The sequence below is a fragment of the Eriocheir sinensis genome, chromosome 4, assembly GCF_024679095.1.
Source record: "Eriocheir sinensis breed Jianghai 21 chromosome 4, ASM2467909v1, whole genome shotgun sequence".
Lineage (NCBI taxonomy): Eukaryota > Metazoa > Arthropoda > Malacostraca > Decapoda > Varunidae > Eriocheir > Eriocheir sinensis.
This window is the reverse complement of record NC_066512.1, coordinates 24,632,411-24,654,335: the sequence shown is the minus strand read 5'-3', so window position 1 is coordinate 24,654,335 and position 21,925 is coordinate 24,632,411. Positions and strand designations below refer to the sequence as shown.

Genomic DNA, 21,925 nt, shown 5'->3' with positions numbered 1-21,925 from the left:
AACAAACTAATTAGTCACAACACAGGTAAGGCAAACACGAGCTATGTTACGTGTCCAATTTACACTTGACACACCTGACACACACACGCACACCTTTACCTTATCCTGTCACCCACACCTGTCCCCCTTCTTCCCCTTTCCCCCCCTCCCCTTACCTCCCCCTAACCCCCTGTTACTTCTACCTGTCCCATCTCGTCCCATGTGTCACCCCTTCCTTCCCTTTCCACCCCTCCCCTTACCTTCCCATACAACCTCCCTTCCTCTCCACCTTCCCCTCTCACCTGTACCTGTCCCATCCCTTCTCCACCCCCTGTCACACCCCACCCCTTCCTACACAACCCCTCTCCCCCTCTCCCCCTTCTTCCCCTCACCCCCAGACAGACAGACACCACTATATAACCAGACGGAAGGCGAGGAAGAGGGCCAATCAACTGAGAGGGACTTTAAACTCCTCCTCCTCCTTCTCTACCGCCACCACCTCGTTCTCGGCCTCGTCCTCACCATGAAGGTCCTCTACGTCCTCGCCTGCATCGCCGTGGCTGTCGCGTTTGCTATGGGTGAAGACGGACATGACCACGACCATCCTTACGAGTGTGGCGGTGCTGGCCTGTTCACGGACCCCGGTAAGATGTGGATGGTTGAGGAGGTGTATGGTTGAGCATGTGGATGGTTGGGGATGTGAATGGTTGGGGATGTGTATGGTTGAGGATGTGGATGGTAGTGTATGGTTGAGGATATGGATAGTTGCGTATGGTTGAGGATGTGGATGGTTGTGGATGGTTGAGGACGTGGATGGTTGAGGATTCGTATGGTTGAGGATGTGGATGGTTGTGGAAGGGGGGTGAGTTTCAGTAACGACAAACTTCCATCTTCTTCTATCTAGCTTTCACCCTTTCTCCCTTTCCTTCCCCTCTTCTTCCCTTTCTCTCCCTCGACAAACTCCCTTCTATTTATTTTCCCTGTCTCCCTTCCCTTACCTCGTCTTCTCTCATCTTCTCCCTCTAGAAACTCCCTTCTTTTTTATCTTTTAACTTTTCTCCCTTTCCTTCCCTTTTCTTCCCTTTCTCTCCCTCGACAAACTCTCTTTTTCTATTGATTTTTCACCCTCTCTCCCTTCCCTTTCCTCGTCTTCTCTCACCTCCTCCCTCTAAAAACTCCCTTCTTTTTTATCTTTTAACTCTTCTCCCTTTCCTTCCCTTTTCTTCCCTTTCTCTCCCTCGACAAACTCCCTTTTTCTATTGATTTTTCACCCTTTCTCCCTTCCCGTACCTCGTCTTCTCTCATCTTCTCCCTCTAGAAACTCCCTTCTTTTTTATCTTTTAACTTTTCTCCCTTTCCTTCCCTTTTCTTCCCTTTCTCTCCCTCGACAAACTCCCTTTTATTTTTTTTTTATTTTTCTCCCTACCCTTTCCTCGTCTTCTCTCATCTTCTCCCTCTAGAAACTCCCTTCTTTTTTATCTTTTAACTCTTCTCCCTTTCCTTCCCTCTTCTTTCCTTTCTCTCCCTCGACAAACTCCCTTCTTCTATTGATTTTTTACCCTCTCTCCCTTCCCTTACCTCGTCTTCTCTCATCTTCTCCCTCAAGAAACTCCCTTCTTTTTTATCTTTTAACTCTTCTCCCTTTCCTTCCCTCTTCTTCCCTTTCTCTCCCTCGACAAACTCCCTTCTATTTATTTTCCCTGTCTCCCTTCCCTTACCTCGTCTTCTCTCATCTTCTCCCTCTAGAAACTCCCTTCTTTTTTATCTTTTAACTTTTCTCCCTTTCCTTCCCTTTTCTTCCCTTTCTCTCCCTCGACAAACTCCCTTTTTCTATTGATTTTTCACCCTCTCTCCCTTCCCTTTCCTCGTCTTCTCTCACCTCCTCCCTCTAAAAACTCCCTTCTTTTTTATCTTTTAACTCTTCTCCCTTTCCTTCCCTTTTCTTCCCTTTCTCTCCCTCGACAAACTCCCTTTTATTTATTTTTTTTACTTTTTCTCCCTTCCCTTTCCTCGTCTTCTCATCTTCTCCCTCTAAAAACTCCCTTCTTTTTTATCTTTTATCCTTTCTCCTTTCCCTTCCCTTTTCTTCTCTTTTTCTCTCCCTAAACACTCTTCTTCTCTTCTTCTTCTTCTTTTGTTTTCTATTTTCTACCTCTTCAATTTATCTTATACTCTTTCTTCCTTTCCTTCCCTTCTCTTTAACTCCCTAACACTCTTCTTCTTGTTCTTTTTCTTCTATTTTCTACCTCTTCAATTTATCTTTTACCCTTTCTAACCTTCTTCTTTCTCTCCAGTGACAAACTCCATTCTAATTATCTTTTCCCCTTTCTCTCTTCCCTTACCTCTACTTTCCTCTTGCTCTCCCTTCACAAACTTCCTTCTTTTAGCGTAGTCTTACTTTCTCTCAATTCTGTCTACAACTTTAACTCTACGACTATCCACTACATACTTCACTCTACCACCCGTCCGCATAAACGACACACCACTAACTACTATCAACTGTGTGTGTGTGTGTGTGTGTGTGTGTGTGTTTTACAGGTATGGAGGCAGGTCAAGCGTGCAAAAATAAAAAAATAAAAAAAAGGCCCACAGCAATATCAGGGACAACAAAAATAAGTCTGCCATTACTTGTTTTTCTTTCCCGCGGTAAAACTCAACGAGGGGAACCATTAGTATTTTCAACGATCATTAGGAGGGAACGATCAGATCACAGGGACGAGATAATAGATGCTTGCGTTCTCCCCCCCCTTCCTCTCTCTCTCTCTCTCTCTCTCTCTCTCTCTCTCTCTCTCTCGTTTTCATTCCTCACTTCGTTCACATGAGAGAGACACAGACAGCGAGGTAAAAAAAACGAAACAAATAAAAGAAAAACAAAGAAGCGAACGAAGAGAATAATTTGTGAAGCGAAACACAGGTAATGGAAACGAAGGAATAAGAGAAGAAAAAAGTACTAGAAATAACAATAGAATAAACAGCAATACCCATCCTCATCACCTCCCCCTCACCACCATCCAAATCACCACCTCACACACCACCAACACCCCCACAATATCACCTCCCCTTCACCACCATCACCACCAACACCCCCACAATATCACCTCCACCTCCACCAGCACCATCTCATATCACCACCACTTCCACACGCCACCAGCACCCCCACAATATCCCCTCCACCTCCACCAGCACCATCTCACATCACCACCACTTCCACACACCACCAACACCCCTCCACTTCCACCTCCCACACCATCACCCAATATCACCACTTCCACACACCACCACCACTACACACCACAACCACCATTACATCACTCACAATCACCCACTCACCCTCTCTCCACCACCACCGTCACCACCACCACAACAAGCTACATACATAACACACACACACACACACACACACAATCAGCCACTCACTTTACTTCCGGGAGTCGAACCCATGGCCTGGTCACTCCTCGGCCCTCCACTTGGATGCTTCGCCACCACAGAACACAGACGAACACAGAATGAAGCAGAAGAACGCAGAACATCGATAGTCACACAGGATATCGCTAAAACAACACACACCCTCACAATATAACACAGATACTTTCTCTTCCTCTATCTCGCGTCGGTCAACAACTATAGGAGAGGACAGATGAAAGGAAGAGGAAGAGGAGGACAGAAAGGAAGGAAGGAAGTGAAGTGCTTACCAACAGCTGATCCACATATTAGATTTACCTTTCATAACACCTGTGCATAATGAGAGAAGACTTGTGTGTGTGTCTACCTGTGTTTTCTCTTTTCTTCGTCTCTTGTCGCATACGAGAAATCAAGGAAGAAGAAAAAGAAGATGCATTCAAAGTGGAGTTGTTGTTTTTAATGAGTTGGCGTAGTTTATTCCGATAGCGTTCACTGTCAACTCACTCCTTCACTCCCCTCTCTCTCTCTCTCTCTCTCCGCCAATGGTACGAGTCCAGACGGTTCGTTCAGTGTCTCGTTCAAGGATTCGAAGCGAGTCGTAGCAAAGAGACGAGCGATAGTTATGCAATCTAGGTAGCTTTATTTATTATTTTTTTTACTTTTCCTTCGTATATTAGTTTTGTTACGTTATTTCCACCCGTTAATTAAGTTACGGATAGACAGATAGATGGATAGACAGAGATAGAGAGATTCAGCTCAATATACTTGATCACACACATATTCCAACTTCTCACCAAAATACTCTCTCTCTCTCTCTCTCTCTCTCTCTCTCTCTCTCTCTCTCTCTCTCTCTCTCTCTCTCTCTCTCTCATTCCCAGCTCTTTCCTATATATATTCCTTCATAAATAACCACGTATTCCAACTGCTCACCAAACAACTGTCTCTCTCATTCTATATTCCTTTTTTCTCTCCTTCTTTTCACACCCATAAACCACCTAACACAATACATCCTTAATCCAACTCTACCCCATTCATCTCACTCCCCCAAGAAGGTTTAAACACCCCATCAGGATAGAATGCTTGAAGAACTATACAAATAACTGACCACCTTCCCTTGTTTCCTTTCTCTCCCCCTAGCGGACCACTGCGAGGGCTTCCACGTCTGCGGTTACAACTGGGCCACCAAGCAAATGGTACACATCAAGTACATCTCGTGCGGCGAAGGGATGCTCTTCAACGGCTTCCGCTGTGAGTGTGTGTGTGAAGGGAGGGAGGAAGAGGGCTGTTTGTGGGTAGTGGGTGTGAGGGGGGCGAGGGGAATGTGTGTAGGGGGGGTAGTGTGAGTGAGAGAGAGATGGAATTGGGTGAAGAAAGAAGGATAATGATGTAGGGTTGTTTGAAGGGAAGGTGGGAAAGAGAAAAGGGAGGGAGGAAGAGAGCTGTTTGTTTGTGTGTGGGGGCCTGTTTGTGGGGGTTGGGGGTGAGGGGGAAATGTGTATAGGGGGGGGAGTGTGAGTGAGAGAGAGATGGAATTGGGTGAAGAAGGAAGGATATTGATGAAAGGTTGTTAGAAGGGAAGGATGCGAAAGAGAAAAGGAGGGAAGGAAAGCAGGAGGAAGGATACAGATTAAAAAGGAGCAAAAAGAATGAAGGAACTGAAGGATAAGGAAGGAAGGAAGGAAGGAGGAGAATGAAGGGTGAGTAGAGGAAAGGCTGTGAAAGGAAATACAAGAAAAATGATAGATGAGAGAGAGAGAGAGAGAGAGAGAGAGAGAGAGAGAGAGAGAGAGAGAGAGAGAGAGAGAGTAACACCGATCTACTTGTAATTACCTTTCTTGTTTCCTTCCCGACAGGTGTGGCCGATTCTGAGTACACCTGCCCCTACTAATTGGCTGATTGGCGGCGCACAGGTGTAGAGGAGGCGGCCAGACGTACACACACACACACACACACACACACACACACACACACACACACCTATTGATATATATTCTTATTAATCTGCATTCATTAAACATATCTTCAGTGTAATTTAGTTTCTCTTTTCATTGTTTTTTTGCATTTTTTTCTCACTATTTGGTTGGATATAAATGAAAAAAAAAATGGTGGGTGATTATTATTGTAGTTTATTAATAATTATAGGCTACTCTACCTTAACACACACACACACACACACACACACACACACGCACACATACATACATTATTAAAACGAGTGTACGGACCGAGTTGAAGAACATTAAAAAATCATGAAGATCGATCCGAATTATTATTAAATCACCTCCTGACCCTTCTGTTTATATTTTTTTTTACTATGATGTGAAGTTTGAAGGAAAAAAAAGACGAACATGAGAATAAATTAAAGGCAATTCAACGCACGATCTTTATTTTCACTTTTGTTTTTCATTTTATTTTCAATTATCCTGAATTTCGATCTATTTTTTCTTTTTACTTTATTGTGCTTAGAGTTATCTTTTATTATTCTCTCTCTCTCTCTCTCTCTCTCTCTCTCTCTCTCTCTCTCTCTCTCTAAGAAAACTCTGGGGCAGTCTTTTCCATTTCATTTCCTTCGTTCTTTTAACAAACTCCAGTAAAACAACATGTCTGGAAGTCCCTCTCTTCTACTACTACTACTACTACTACTACTACTTCTACTACCTCTTCCTTCTACCCTCCCTATAGTACTTTTTCTCTTCCCATTTGCTACATCTTACCTTCCTTTCTTCCTTCCTTCCTATCCTAGTTAATGCTCCTCCTTCTCCATCTCCCTCTCTTACTCTCTACACTGCGTCAATGGTTCCTTTCCCGGTGATGTGTCTGTCTGGGGTGGTTACTGGAGTCCTCGTGATGCTGATGATGATGGTGATGGTCCCTTGGTCAGTTCCTTCGTCTACCTGTCCCAGAGTGGATCAAGAGTGGACAGGTTAATTGGGGAGGGACAAACAGGTGTGAAGATCCGGGTTACCTGTTCGTTGTGACACCTGAGGAAGTATTATGGCGCGCGTGTACATACATACATACATACATACATACATACGTACATACATTACATATATTAATACGTACATATAAAAGTGCACACACACACACACACACACTCACAGGTACTCACAGGCTTACAATCAAATACTTACAAAAGAATACATTCATTCATACGTACTATATACACACACACATACAAACGAACATACAGACATTCATATATACTTATATGCACTCACTCTTTCACACACACACACACACACACACACACACACACACACATACAAACGAACATATAGACATTCATATATACTTACATGCGCTCACTCTTTCACACACACACACACACACACACACACACACACACACACACACCATCACCACCGAGGAAGGATAAGCAATAAAACACCGGCGTAGAATAGATGTGTGTTTTTCTTTAAGTCTTTATTCTGGCAAATCTACAAGAGGTCTAAAACCCACCTATGTTTGGGAGTGTGGAAAAAACGGCGCCCCTCCTGGATGATAGAAAAAAAAAACCGAAAAGAAACGAAAAAAACGAGAAAACGAAAAAACGATAAAAAACGAGAAAGCGAAAAAACGAGAAAAAAATCGAAAAAAAGAAAAGAATATAAAAAGAAGAAAAAAACCCGGTATCAGCAAAAGTAAGTAGATAATAATAATAATAATAATAATAATAATAATAATAATAATAATAATAATAATAATAATAATAATAATAATAATAATAATAATAATAATAATAGCGGTAATATATAAAAACGTGATTCACACACAAAAAATAACAATGGAGGTAAAAGATAATAATAGATAAAAGAAAATGGAAGCTGGTTGAGGGAGAGAAAAAAAGGGAGAAGTGAGAAAGTGGGAAGAGAAAGAAGAGGAGAAGAGGGTTAGAAGAGGGAGAAAGAAAAAAACTTTGATGGATAAAAAAAAAAACTAATTTAGATAAAACACATAAAAATAAATATGTAACAGAGTAGAAAAGAATAATTATAATAAAAGAAATAAACAAAAAAATTATAACGTAGGAGAAAAAAAAGATAGAAATAAACGTGAACAAAAACAAACAAAAACAGGAATATATGACAAAAAGTAGGAAAAAAAAGAAACAAATAAAAACAAAAAAACAAGAACCACAATAAAAAAATAAACAAAATAAAAGGAAGAACAACGAACAATAAACAACAAATAAACGAAAACTGAGAAATAAAAAAAAAACGAAAATTAAACAAAAAATAAACAAAAAGCGAAAGGTAAAGAAAAAAAAAAAACGAAAAATAGCAAAATAAACGAAAAAAAACGAAAAAAAAACACCAATTACATACATACATACATACATACATACGCGTGATTACAAATTCTAGCTAAGTCAGTGTGTGTTGTGTGTGTTTTTCGTGATTATTATTATTATTATTATTATTATTATTATTATTATTATTATTATTATTATTATTTTTGTTCTTCTTGTTTGTTTGCTTATACAACTTTTCTCACGCCTGCAGAAATTTGTTTGTTGTTGGTGAGAGACGCTAACAGCTGACTGAGACACGTGACAAACAAACAAACAAACAAGCAATCGAACGAACGAACGAACGAACGAACATACGTACGAACATACACACTCGCTATGACGGGAATACAATCTTTAATATTCCTACTGAGTGATCGTGAGAGGAAGGAATGGTAGTGGTCATCGTAGTAGTTGTTGTGGTGGTAATAGTAGTAGTAGTAGTAGTAGTAGTAGGAATGGTCGTATAGTGAAGGTGGTGGTAGAACATGAAATAGTAGTAGTAGTAGTAGTAGTAGTAGTGATGTCGTAGATGTGGTCGTAATAAAGTTAGCAACAGTAAAAATAGTAATGTTACTAATACCTCTCAATATTTATCACTGTAACTAAGACGTACACACACACACACACACACACACACACACACACACACACACACATATAACACCTCTTGGAAAAAATGACAACAATATAGCAATAAAAGCTCTATGTATGTGGTAATAAGGTCTATTATGTAAACTGAAGTCACACACACACACACACACACACACACACACACACACACACACACACACACACACACACACACCTAAACAACCACAAACACAAACAACCGTGAAAAACACTCAATATATATATACTATTTATTTTTATATATATTTTTATTTTCTTCTTCTTGTCTCTCTACACACATACATACATACATACACATACATATATATATTTAGTAGTGTATTTTTATTAATGTATTCATATATATGTATAATCAGCTATGTCACAAGGCCTACCTTAGATTGTTATGGCTAGTCAGGTTACAGATTTGTTTTTTTTTTGTCTCCCAGCGGATGATGCAGATGGGTGAGTGGGTGGGTGAGTGAGTGAATGGAGGTGGGTGAGGAGGCACGGACGCAGAAGGAGATGGATAGCGAAAGAAACAGACGGATGATGAAAGAAACGGATGAGGGAAGAGCTGGATGAAAGAGAAGGATGAAAAGATAGTGAAGAGGAGGATGAAGAGACGGATGATGATAGAAATGGATGAGGAGAGAAATGAGGAAAGAAAAATGAAGATAGGAGAGACAGATGAAGTTAGAGATGGATGACAAGACGGATGATAAGAAACGGATGAAGAAAATAAGACGGATGATGAAGTTGTTAAGAAGATGAAGACTACATCGAATTTTTTTCCCGATTGTAAGTTTTTTTTTCTTCCTTTTGCTTCGTTTTTTGTTTTGTTTGAATTTGATGACGAAAAGTTGTGATAGACGTTACTGTTGTTATTTTTGTTAGTTGTTATTTTTTTCGATTATTAACGTGTTTTTTTCGCGTTCCGATGATGAGAGAGAGAGAGAGAGAGAGAGAGAGAGAGAGAGAGAGAGAGAGAGAGAACCAATATACTTTTACGTGGGAATATAACCACACACATACATACACACACACACACACACACACCTTCCATATGATTTAGCTTTTCTCTGTCTCTTCCTTCCTCCTCTCCCCCTCTACCTCCCCTCCACCTCCTGCCCCTCCTCCTCCTCCTCCTCTCCTGTCAATTATTATCACCTCTCCATTGATCCTCTGGTGTGTGTGTGTGTGTGTGTGTGTGTGTGTGTGTGTGTGTGTGTGTGTGTGTGTGTGTGTGTGTGTGTGTGTGTGTGTGTGTGTTCTACCCTATCCTCTCTAGGTATGACTGATGTAATAATTTAAACACCTGGAAAACCTTATTAATCACCTACTAACTCCATTTAAACACAACTGATCATGACAAGGACTCATTCCCGTATAGTCTGATGATACACAAGGTCCCTAGATACATATATGAATGGAGGTGAAAAATGGTGAATAGCTTGCTAGTCTTCGAAGAGCAAAAGGTGTGCAAATAGGTAGTCTTCAGAAGCTGCCACGTGTAAGCTACCTGGCCTTATGTAATTCCTTAATATAACTGTATTCTTGTATATGGGCAACTACTAACCTCCTTACTTCATGGTCTCGTTAATATATCCTTGTCTATCCCTCCTTATCTGCTCCCTCTATCTTCCTCACTTCTTGGGTTTCTGGTTAAGTCTCCCCTGCGACTCAAGTTTTCTTCCTCTTCTAGTAGTTGAATAAGAAAATGGTCTGGTAGTGTCTTCTTAGATTTTCTTCATTTGCTTTTATTTCACGTTCCGCTCGTTTGCATAGTCTGGTTGTTTTGAGGATATAATGATAAGCAGGTGTGTGTTGCTGTTCCTTTCACGCTATCTCCTGTTTTCCTGTTTGTGTTCTGTGGTTAATGTGTGCGAAAATAAATCTGGTAATGTCTTTCTTTATTTTCTTTATTCTTCCCGTCTTTAGGTTTTCTGGGTGATCGTTTTCATTGTCTAGTTGATTGAGAAAAAATAATATGCAGGTGTTGTTACTTTCCCTTTCTCTACCTCCTGTTAGTGTCCCATGGCTAACCTGTACAGAGCCTACCTGGGGACACCTGAGAGCCGTCCACCTGTCGGCCTAATTAGACAGGATAAGAGGAAGCCAGGTAAGGGATGGGAGGTTTATTCATTCACTCACCGACTACTCATCTCTCCTCTCGATTCAAACATTTTTCTGTCACTCATTAACCCTCTCAATTCATCTGTTACCCAATCCTTTATTTACGCACTCATTCATTTACTTTCCTATCTATTCAATCACTCACTTACACGCCCATTCGTTAAACTATTACTCACATTTTCACTCACACACACTCACTCACTCACCCACTAACTCCCCTCCCCCCCAGACTCACCCTATCCTTCCTAGACCATTACCGATCCCTGACAACAACTCTCACGCCATCACAAGCATCCACTCTATCTCATCTTCTTTCTCCTACTCCACCTTCATGTGTCACCAGCATCACTACCACCTCCTCTCTCTCCCACTTCTCCTTCACGTCACCGCCAGCATCCCTACTCTCCTACATGCTCTCTTTCCCACTCCATCCCTCTCTAACCCCAATGGCAACAACCTTCACATCACCAGAATCCCTACTGTCTTGTCTCCTATCCTTCCCACTCCTCCTCTCTCCCTCTGTCCTCCTCTGCGTCTGTCTGTCCCCAGCGTGGAGAGTCGGCCAAGCAAGCAAGCGACTCCACGAGAAGGGATGAAGAAAGTAACGAATGAAACAAACAAATGAACGAGCTGTACAGGTAAGCAGCACACGAATGTTCACCTGTGCACCTGTTGTCTGCCTCATCAAGGACTTCACACGGGAGGGCAGGTGAGTGGCGGGTAGCTAATGAGAGGAAGGTGATCGTCAAAGGCACTGAAGATCCATTGATTAAGAGTCCAGGTAAGCAGGTAGGAAGGATGGCACCTGACCACCACCGACAGCAGCAGCAGCAGTAACAAAGCAGCAGTAGCAGTGGTGGTAGTAGTAGTAGTAGTAGTAGTAGTAGTAGTAGTAGTAGTAGTAGTAACAGTAGCAGCAGCAGGAGCGTGGGGGCAGCACCGAGGTTTGTCTCGCCCCGCGCCACAGAAGGTTAAGAGGCGAAGGGAAGGGAGAGAACGCGAACACCTGGACGAGGTTTGACCTGTGCGGCGTGGTGACAAGTGCACGGCAGCCCGCGTGGTGGCGTGTGCGGGGCGCGGCGCGGGACGTGTGGCGCGGGGCGGGGCAACAGGAGGGTCGGGCAGCGGGCGGCGGGCGGGGCGGCGGGTCGCTCAGTGTTCCCAGGGTTTGCATAATCGGTGAAGTGCTACGTCTCGCCGGGCTACGGCAGGCTAGTAGTGGCTCCTCCTCCTCCTCCTCCTCCTTGTCTTCTTCCTCCTCCTCGGTAATTATATAATTATGTTCCTAAACACCGCTATACTTAACATATCTATATAATTACGCGCGCTATGTACATCGTGCCGAGGTGTGTGCGTGGCCGCGCGGGGCTCACTGTAAAGGGCTCAGTATTACTTCGCGGCGCAGCGGCTCCCCCTGGACCCCCGCCCCCCCAGCACCCCCTCTGCCTCAACCCCCGCGGCAGGCAGGGGGCGTGGCGGGGGGCGGGGGGCTGCGCCTCACCTCCGGGCGCCTCGGGGCGGCCTGGCGCGGGCCGCGCCAGGCCGCGTGGCGCTACACACTCGCTGGTCCTAAGCTACGGCTACGCTACGGGATAACTGTGACGCAAACACGTATATATATATCGTAATGAAGGTTATTAAGAGGCGTGTACATACCAAGCTACCAAACAGTTGTAATATTATAAGTAGTATCATCATTATCATTACTTGTAGTGAGGGATTCCTCCTTAACGCTAGCGATACAAATACCGGAATATAAACTTTATATATGACTTGTCCAATTTGCAGGGAAGAGACAGCGAAGGGCGGCGGCCAAGCGGCGGCGGCGGCGTCGCGGCACACGGTGGCGGCACGCGCGGGGCGCCGCCGGGCGAGACGCGGCGCCGCGGGTGTTGCCGCGAGAAGCGAAGGACGCGAAGATGCAGAAACAAGCGCCGGTGTGTGTGTGTGTGTGTGTGTGTGTGTGTGTGTGTGTGCTCCACAACACGAAGGCTGCCCTCACCACCCACACACCCACCACCCACCGCCCGACACACCCACACAGACACCCACCACCCACCCACTCACCTCTCTCTCTCTCCCTCTCTCCAGCATCTTCCCATCTTCCCATCATTCTCTCTTATTTTTCTTACCAAACATTGCAACCCTCCACACACATTCATTCTCTTTTTTCTGTCCTCCTCCCCCTCCTCATTCTCTTACCTTCTTCTTCCTCCACCTCCACATACACCCACATATTCCCTTCATTCACCTCCTCCACCTGCTTCTTATACTGCTAATCCTGGTTCTCCTGCTTATCCTCCTACTCTTCTTCTTCCTGCTTCTACCATTCCGCTTCCTCCTCCTCCTGCTTTCCTACCACTATTCTTCCTCCTCTATATGGTTTTACTACTCCACCTACTCCACACACTTCTCTTCCTCCTCCTCCTCTTCCTACTCCTCTTACTCCTCCTCCTCTTCCAAATTTAGCAAGTAAGCAAGGAACGGAGAATTCTTTTTTTTTTCTTTACTGTTTTCTTTATCTTCGCCTTTTTTTATCTTTTTTTTTGTCTGTCTTCATTCCAAACCAAAGAAAGGACAGGGAAAGGAAGGAGGAAGAAGAAGGAGGGAAGAACAGTGTGAACGAAGGAAGGTGATGAAGGTGATGATAGTGAAGGGAAGGTGAAGATGAAGGTGATGGTGCACAGACGAGCGTGAAGGTGTTGAACATGGAACACACTGACGAACGCACATACAAACATTCTCTCTCTCTCTCTCTCTCTCTCTCTCTCTCTCAGTAACCGTGTCATCATTATTTCTCAAGCAACACACACACACACACACACACACACACACACACACACACACACACACACACGCAACACACACACAACACAAACAAGCCTCTACAGTGGGCCTCAACACATTGCGGGTGCCAACTGTAGCAACACAAACAGTCCTTCGCTTGCCCCCCCATAGAAGGAGGAGGAGGAAGAGGAGGAGGAGGAGGAGGAGGAGAGAGGAGGAGGTGATACATTTAAGGGCATGAAACATTTATGAGAGGAGAGAGGGAGAGAGGGATCGTGTTTCTCTCCCTCCCTCTCTCTCTCTCTCTCTTTCTCTCCCCTCTCTCTCTATCTCTCTCTCCTTCTCTTCTTCTTACCAAATTCAAGTCTTTACACATGAACATCAAGTGTGCCTACATACATACATACATACATACATACATACATACACACGTACATGACAATCTTCAATATACATTTAGTTTATGATCATTCAAGTATCATGCATTTGTAGAGACGTTTTTTTCTCTCTTTCTTCTCCCTTTTCTTCTTCTTCCTCTTCTTCTCTTGTTTTCTTTTTCTTTTCTTCTTCTTCCTCTTTTCTTTAAGGTTCACAGACGGAATGAAGTGCAGTATTTGATTTGAGTGCTGAGGGACGAAGAGTGTGTGTGTGTGTGTGTGTGTGTGTGTGTGTGTGTGTGTGTGTGTGTGTGTGTGTGTGTGTGTGTGTGTGTGTGTGTGTGTGTGTGTGTGTGTGTGTGTGTGTGTGTGTGTGTCTGTGCTTCAATTCTCGGTTTCCTGGACTCAATCTTGGAATCGAGTCCTCTTCATCCTCCTCCCGTCCTCCCTCTAAACCCATTCCTCTGGTTGGAAGGGGGGTGGGGGGTGAGGGGGAGGGGAGGGAAGAGCTTGTGACCATAGGGTGGGGGCGGGGTGGGGGCTAAAGAACTGGGGGTGGAGGGGCTGGAGGTGGAGTCTGGGGTGGGAGAGAGTGAGAAGGGTACAAGTGGAGACGCAACCACCAGAAGATAAAAAGCATCCATATCAGTCCACATCTCCAACTAACCACCTCACCTCCACCTTCATCTCCTCCACCTCCACCCCCAGCCCCTCCAGCCCCCCGTCACCCGCCCTCTTACTGGTCTTTGTGTCCGTGGGTGGGTTGACGGAAGCCCGTAGGTTTCTGTCCTCGTATGGGAGCATATCCAGCTGAAAGGCAAGACACACAGTTATGTCCCCACAGCAGCAGCACACCACACCACAGCCAGCCACAGCCACAGCCACAGCTAGCCACAGACACAGCCACAGCACAGTCAGAGGGAGGACTGATGGTACCTTCTTTTTGTTTATTTGTGTGTCGTTGTGTTGCAGTGGGTTTAGTTGTTAAGTTTTGGTCTGGTATGGTTGTCTCTCCGCCGCTCCGGCCTTGATATAATGTCCTTCAGGTTTTTCAAGTCCAATTAACAACTGTTTAATTGTCTTCCTCTGTTCTGGGGGGGGGGAGGGAGCGGGGAACCTTGATTTGATTTGTTCACATCTCTCAGCGTTGTCTCTGTATGGGGTGTATCGTTTTCTTCTGTTCTTTAAAGGGGGACGGGTGAGGGGGACGATGCAACTTGATCATCTTGACTCGTGTTTTAGGATGGTCGTATTGTTTTGTTGTTCTGTTCTCTTAAAGGGGTCAAGTTTGGGGACCTGGATATAACTCCTTAATTAGGCAAGTGCTTCAGGATGGGTCATATCCGGATTGGTTTGGACTAATCACCGCCAATCACTCCACTTCATCATATTGCTCCGTTTTCTTTGGAAGAGAGGGGAGGGTGAATAATTGGGGGGGGACTTGATTGAACTTGCTCTTGCTTCACCTTGAGTGCCACTGTTCTTTATATACTGATTTGGGGAGGAGTTTGACAAGTCTTTTCAGCGGGTCAGTGGTGATGACTTTAGGGTGGCGGTGGTGTTGTATGTCATCACCAAATCATCTTGTTAGTGTGGATGGTGGGTGGGGGGTCGGGGAGGGTCGGTGTTGAGGTCTTTTCAAGCACTGGCTGACTCCCTGACTGACTGACTGGCTGAGTGGCTGACTAACTGACTGACTGATTGGCTGAATACATACGGTCAGTTCTGTCAAGGAAGACTAGGAAAAAGAAGAGTTAATTGAAAGAAGAAAAAGAGGAAGAAAAATAAGAAGAAAAAAATAAGAAAAAAATAAAGAAGAAGAGGAAGAAAAAGAAGAAGAAAAAGAAGAACAAGAACAAGTACGAGAAATAACATGAAAGAAGAAAATTGACAAGTTCACAACCAGGTAGAAAAACGCTATAAAAAAAAAAAAAAATAGAGAGAGAGAGAGAGAGAGAGAGAGAGAGAGAGAGAGAGAGAGAGAGAGGACAGAGAAGCAAGAGGAGGACAGTGTTGCCGTCTGGTGGGTCGATCATTTTAGACACAACACCGCTAATAGTAACACAGTGATACATAAACAACACATCTTCTCTACGTGTCCCAACTGTGTGTGTTGCCAGGAAGAAGAAGAAGAAGAAGAAGAAGAAGAAGAAGAAGAAAAGAGGATAAAGAAAACGAGGGAGAGAAGGAAAAGAATAAGAAAATCAAGAAGAATGAGGAGAAAAAAAGAACAGACTGAAGAAGGAAAAGGAGAAGAAGGAAAAGAAAGAGTGAGGATACATAGGAATACATAGGAAGAACAGACACCAGATGACAAGGATGAGGACACAGAATAAGAGGAAGAGAAGAAAAGAAGAAGAGGAGAAGGAAGTAGATGACAAAAGGAAAGAGACAGAAATATAAGTGCGTGTGTGTGTGTGTGTGTGTGTGTGTGTGTGTGTGTGCGTGTGTGTGCATTCGTGAAGGTCAACATATCATTATCATGAGCACAAAACCTGCATACATAAAAATATCCAAAATACACACACATACATACATACATACACACACACAGAAAAGGGAAGGTGATTACAAAAAAAAAAAAAAAAAAAATCTAAGATACACACATACAAACTTACACACACACACGTACATACACACATATACCATTAATTAAGAGCACACCAGGTAGCACTATCAATACCAGGTGCTGCTACAGGTAAATCATTAATTGGGCAACAGGGAAAAGGACCAGGGGAATACCAGGTAATTTATATAGTGCATGGTAGCGAGTGAGTGATGTTATGTTAGTGAAGTGAACAGTGAAAGTGAGAATAGAGGTTAATTGGGGCTTTTAAAAATGGTGTAGAGATGATTATATAATGTCAGGTGTTGTTTTTGTTACTTATTATTAATTTTGAAGGTATGTTGAAGAAGGATGATGATGGTGATGATGAAGTTAATACGTTTTTTTTTTTGTGTGTGTGTGTGTTCGTGTGTGATGACGTAAAAAAGATAATAGGTATGAACTAATGGTTTTGTCTTAGTTACTTATTATTAATTTTGAAGGTATGTTGAAGAAGGATGATGAAGGTGATGATGAAGTTAATACGTTTTTTGTGTGTGTGTGTGTTCGTGTGTGATGACAAAAAAAGATAATAGGTATGAACTAATGGTCTTGTTTTTGTTATTTATCATTTATTTTGAAGGTATGTTGAAGAAGAATGATGAAGGAGATGATGAAGTTAATACGTTTTTTTTTTGTGTGTGTGTGTTCGTGTGTGATGACCAAAAAAAGATAATAGGTATGAACTAATGGTTTTGTCTTAGTTACTTATTATTAATTTTGAAGGTATGTTGAAGAAGGATGATGAAGGTGGTGATGAAGTTAATGCGTTTTGTGTGTGTGTGTGTGTGTGTGTGTGTTCGTGTGTGATGACAAAAAAAGATAATAGGTATGAACTAATGGTCTTGTTTTTGTTATTTATCATTTATTTTGAAGGTATGTTGAAGAAGGATGATGAAGGTGGTGATGAAGTTAATACGTTTTTTTTTTTGTGTGTGTGTTCGTGTGTGATGACGTAAAAAAGATAATAGGTATGAACTAATGGTCTTGTTTTTGTTACTTATTATTATTTATTTTGAAGGTATGTTGAAGAATGAGGATGAAGGTGATGATGAAATTAATACGTTTTTTTTGTGTGTGTGCGTGTGTGTTCGTGTGTGATGACGAAAAAAAGATAATAGGTATGAACTTATGGTCTTGTTTTTGTTACTTATTATTATTTATTTTGAAGGTATGTTGATGAATGAGGATGAAGGTGGTGATGAAATTAATACGTTTTGTGTGTGTGCGTGTGTGATGACCAGAAAAAGAGGTATGAACTGATGGTCTTGTTTATATAAGTCCATTCCATATCAGGCGACAGTCGGTCAGGCGAGAGGTCCTTCCCCATAGACGAGAAGAAAGACAGCCCGCTTTCAACACGTTTGCCCGACTTCCACCGGGTTAGCTATCAAGCCTTCACCAGCGACACAGCGGCGACCCTCTTCCTTCATTGCCTACAGGGAGTGACTTTTCGCCTGACTATAGTGGTGGTGTTAGTGGTGTTAGTGGTGGTGGAGGTGAAAAGGGATAGAAAAACATTATATAATTCGTGATATTAGTCGATTCATCTCCTTTCCTTGCTTCTGCTGAGGAGGAGGAGGAAGTGGAGAGGAGGGAGGAGGAGGAGGAGGAGGGGAGGAGTGCTGCAAAAAAGGAGGAGGAGGAGGATTGGTGGTGGTGGTGGTGGTATTGGTGACAGGAGCATTTGTGTTATATTATTAGTAGTAGTTGTAGTAGTAGTAATAGTGGTAGTAATGTTGGTGGTAGTCGTTGCAGATGTAGTAGTAATTGCAGTAATGGGTAGAAATAGCAGCTATTACGTTAAAGCATCGAGGTTAGTGCTACGGCTAGTCTTGTTAATACTACTGCTGGGGCTGCTGTTGCTACTGCTTCTGCTGCTGCTACTGGCGCTGGTGGTAGTGGAGCAGAAGTAGGAGTTGTTGTTGTTGTTGTAGTAGTGGTGGTGGTGGTTCTAATGCTGCCACTACCAACACCGCTGCTGCTGCTACTGGAGGTGCTGCTGTAGAGGTTTGCTAGTGCTTAGGGAGGAGCAGGTGAGGCAAAGAGAAAGGGAGGTAGGGAGACTTCAAATTCGGGCACATATTCTTAAACATTTCGGGTCCCAAGAACGCACATTTGACAAGGCTTTCGTGGGAGTTTCGGGCATTTGTAGAGGTAGTTTCAAGACGCTTATGGTAGTGGATTGGACAGTGGGTGGAGGATAAGCGGCGCGGTTAATAGGGGAGGAGGGGACCGTATAGTGGATTGGACAGTGGGTGGAGGATAAGCGGCGCGGTTAATAGGGGAGGAGGAGACCGTTTAGTGGATTGGACAGTGGGTGGAGGATAAGTGGAGCGGTTAATAGGGGAGGAGGGGACCGTATAGTGGATTGGACAGTGGGTGGAGGATAAGCGGCGCGGTTAATAGGGGTGGAGGAGACCGTAGAGTGGATTGGACAGTGGGTGGAGGATAAGTGGAGCGGTTAATAGGGGTGGAGGAGACCGTATAGTGGATTGGACAGTGGGTGGAGGATAAGCGGCGCGGTTAATAGGGGAGGAGGGGACCGTATAGCGGATTGGACAGTGGGTGGAGGATAAGCGGCGCGGTTAATAGGGGTGGAGGAGACCGTTTAGTGGATTGGACAGTGGGTGGAGGATAAGCGGCGCGGTTAATAGGGGAGGAGGAGACCGTATAGTGGATTGGACAGTGGGTGGAGGATAAGTGGAGCGGTTAATAGGGGAGGAGGGGACCGTATAGTGGATTGGACAGTGGGTGGAGGATAAGTGGCGCGGTTAATAGGGGTGGAGGAGACCGTATAGTGGATTGGACAGTGGGTGGAGGATAAGCGGCGCGGTTAATAGGGGAGGAGGGGACCGTATAGTGGATTGGACAGTGGGTGGAGGATAAGTGGAGCGGTTAATAGGGGAGGAGGAGACCGTTTAGTGGATTGGACAGTGGGTGGAGGATAAGTGGAGCGGTTTAAGGGGAGGTGGAGACCGTCTTTAGTTTGATTATTCTTCTGTATCGTGAAACTTCAAAAAAAAACAATCATAAGAACGCGATTGACCTTATATGTGGCCTTTGGGAATAACTGAAGTGAGGATCGGAAGCGTCTGAGAATACCGACCTTTCAACCGACCTTTCAACCGACTTTTAAACGTGTCGGCGCCTCAATTCGCCTGTTGGAAAAGTCTCACGAAGAAGAAGTTGCTTTTGGGATTTTCATGGTCTGCCTTGTGATCCTCGTGATTGTTTTACTCGACATCTTAATTAAGCAGGAAAATCACTCTGTTTGCCTGTTTGAAAAGCCGCTCGTGAAAGATGCTGTTGGGCTTTTCATGAACTGGTTTGTGACCCTAGTGACGCTTTTATCCAACATCTGAACCACAGACGGGACACCACCTACATGAAAACCCGATTAACCTTCTCTGATGTGGTCTTTAGAAACAGCCGTAATAGGACCCCGATACGATTGAGAACATGGGATTTAGTACTCTCTCATGATCCTAGTGACAGTTTTACCCGACATCTGAATCTTGAACGTTAAAACCACCTCCATGAAAACCCTATTGACCTTCTCTGATGTGGCCTTAAGAAACAACCGTAATAGGACCCCGATACGATTGAGAACATGGGATTTAGTACTCTCTCATGATCCCAGAGACAGTTTTACCCGACATCTGAATCTTCAACGGGAAAAACCACCTCCATGAAAACCCAATTAACCTTCTCTGATGTGACCTTTATAAACAGCCGTAATAGGACCCCGATACGATTGAGAACATGGGATTTAGTACTCTCTCATGATCCCAGTGACAGTTTTACCCGACATCTGAATCTTGAATAGGACACCACCTCCATGAAAACCCAATTAGCCTTCTCTGATGTGACCTTTAGAAACAGCCGTAATAGGAGCCCGATACGATTGATAATATAGGTTTTACTTCTATTTCATGATCCTAGTGACAGTTTTACCGGACACCTCATGAAAATGTGATTAACCTTCTGTGTGCCCTTGGGAAATAGCCGGTAAGGTAGCCCGATACGTTTAAGAATATGGACCTCACTACGTTACACCTACGGAAGGATCTCAAGAGGGTAAGGCAAGGGGAGAGGAGAGCCTTACCAACAGTCTCAGCAGGTAAGGCAGGGGCGTGTTACCTTGATGAGCTGAGACTCCCAACAGGTAACAGGTGCGAAGTTTTACCTTGTTAATTAGCCTACAGTGCCAACAGGTGAAAGGGAAAGGAGTTTAAAGGTAGTTCGGGAAGTTTTACCTTGATGAGAGAGAGAGAGAGAGAGAGAGAGAGAGAGAGAGAGAGAGAGAGAGAGAGAGAGAGAGAGAGAGAGAGAGAGAGAGAGAGAGAGAGAGAGAGAGAGTTCCAACAGGTAAGGATCCCGTGAAAGCCAGGTGAGAACGAAGAAAACGGAGGAAGAGAAGGTTAACTCATGCATTTTAACATCTCTTTTGTGCCTAACTTTTTCTTTGGTCACCTCTGTAGCTTTTTTTTTATTTTAGTTAACCGTTTTTATCATCATCATCATCATCATCATCATTATTATTATTCTCACTATGATTACGTTAACGGCTTTCCTATATTAGTAAATCTGTCTATTTTTTTTTTTTTTTTTTTTTGCGTTCGTCGTTATAACATTTTCTTTCGTTAAATGTTCACTATATTGTCATCGTCATCGTCATTATGTTAACTCTCGTCTGGTTATTAGTTATCCTTAGTTATCGTCATCCTTTTAATCAACTTTTAATCAATCATTTTAATATTCTCTCTCTCTCTCTTTCTCTTTCATTCTCTCTTTCTCTTTCTCTCTTATTTTAGTTATCATATTTTTCGTTCATGTGTTTGACAGTTTTAAAATCATCATCGTCATCATCATTACTTTAACAACTATTCTTTTTTCAGTCATCATTTTTATAACTTTTCCTTTACGGTTATTTTTATCATCATCATCATCATCATCATCATCATTTCAACACTAATCTCTCCTTTTTAGTCCTCAGTATTACTTCTTTAGGTCTACACTTCATCATCATCATCATCATCATCACATCTTAAACAATGAACTCTAGTGATTATTTTTTTCCATAATGACGATGTGGGAGTGGGAGAAGGGGAGAAGGGGAGAGGAGGGGAGGGTATTCATCCTTATTCTTTTCTTTTTTTTCTTTTTTGGGGGGGTGGGTAGTGGGGGAGACGAGAAGAGAGGTGATCCTGATAACGATGGGGAGGAAGAAGAGGAGGAGGGGAGGAAGAGGGGAGGAGGAAGCAAGGGAGGGGACGCGTGTATGTTGTGTTTCGTCATGAGGGGAGATGGGGAGGAGTAGGAATGGAAGTAGGGGAGGGGTAGGAGGAGAAGGGGGGAAGGAAGGGTATGGGGAGAAGGGAGAGGGGTAGGAGAAGGAGAAGGGGGGAGGGGTAGGAGGGGAAGGAGTTAGAGGGAAGGGGAGAAGTAAGAGGGGGATGGGGAGGGGAGAAAGGGGGAAGGGGGAGGGGAGATTTTACCATACTTAAATTACATACCATATTGTTGGAAATGGGGGTGGGGAGGGGGGAGTAGAAGGGGAGGGAAGGGGAGTGAAGGGATGGGAGGGGGAGGAGGGGAGGGGAGGAGAGGGGCCTAAGCTGTGTTTCGTGGAGTGGGAACTATTTACTAATACTATTATTATTATTATTATTATCATTATTATTATCATTATTACTACTTTTTAAGGGGGATGGGGAGATTAGAGGGCTGTGT

At 43.6% G+C, this 21,925-nt stretch overlaps 2 protein-coding genes and 1 long non-coding RNA gene across 3 annotated transcripts in view; 2 read left to right on the top strand and 1 right to left on the bottom strand.

Moving 5' to 3' along the window:
- Positions 1-413: 413 nt before the first annotated feature.
- Positions 414-5,639, top strand: LOC126980833 (uncharacterized). The gene is made up of 3 exons (XM_050831112.1): positions 414-623; positions 4,519-4,629; positions 5,235-5,639. Exons 1-3 carry the CDS (start codon positions 503-505, stop codon positions 5,267-5,269), a joined length of 267 nt encoding a protein of 88 aa, XP_050687069.1. The 5' UTR covers positions 414-502; the 3' UTR covers positions 5,270-5,639.
- A 1,138-nt stretch (positions 5,640-6,777) lies between these two features.
- The window catches only part of LOC126980683 (tumor protein p53-inducible protein 11-like), a 76,700-nt gene continuing 61,552 nt past the window's right edge, over positions 6,778-21,925 (bottom strand). Inside the window, exon 6 of the mRNA XM_050830823.1 lies at positions 6,778-14,394. Coding sequence (XP_050686780.1) covers positions 14,321-14,394 — 74 coding nt within the window. The 3' untranslated portion in view covers positions 6,778-14,320. The remainder of the gene's footprint in view (positions 14,395-21,925) is intronic.
- Positions 15,558-19,219, top strand: LOC126980702 (uncharacterized). Its single transcript, XR_007733466.1, has 2 exons — positions 15,558-16,656; positions 17,090-19,219. It is a non-coding gene; the product is annotated as an uncharacterized LOC126980702 (long non-coding RNA).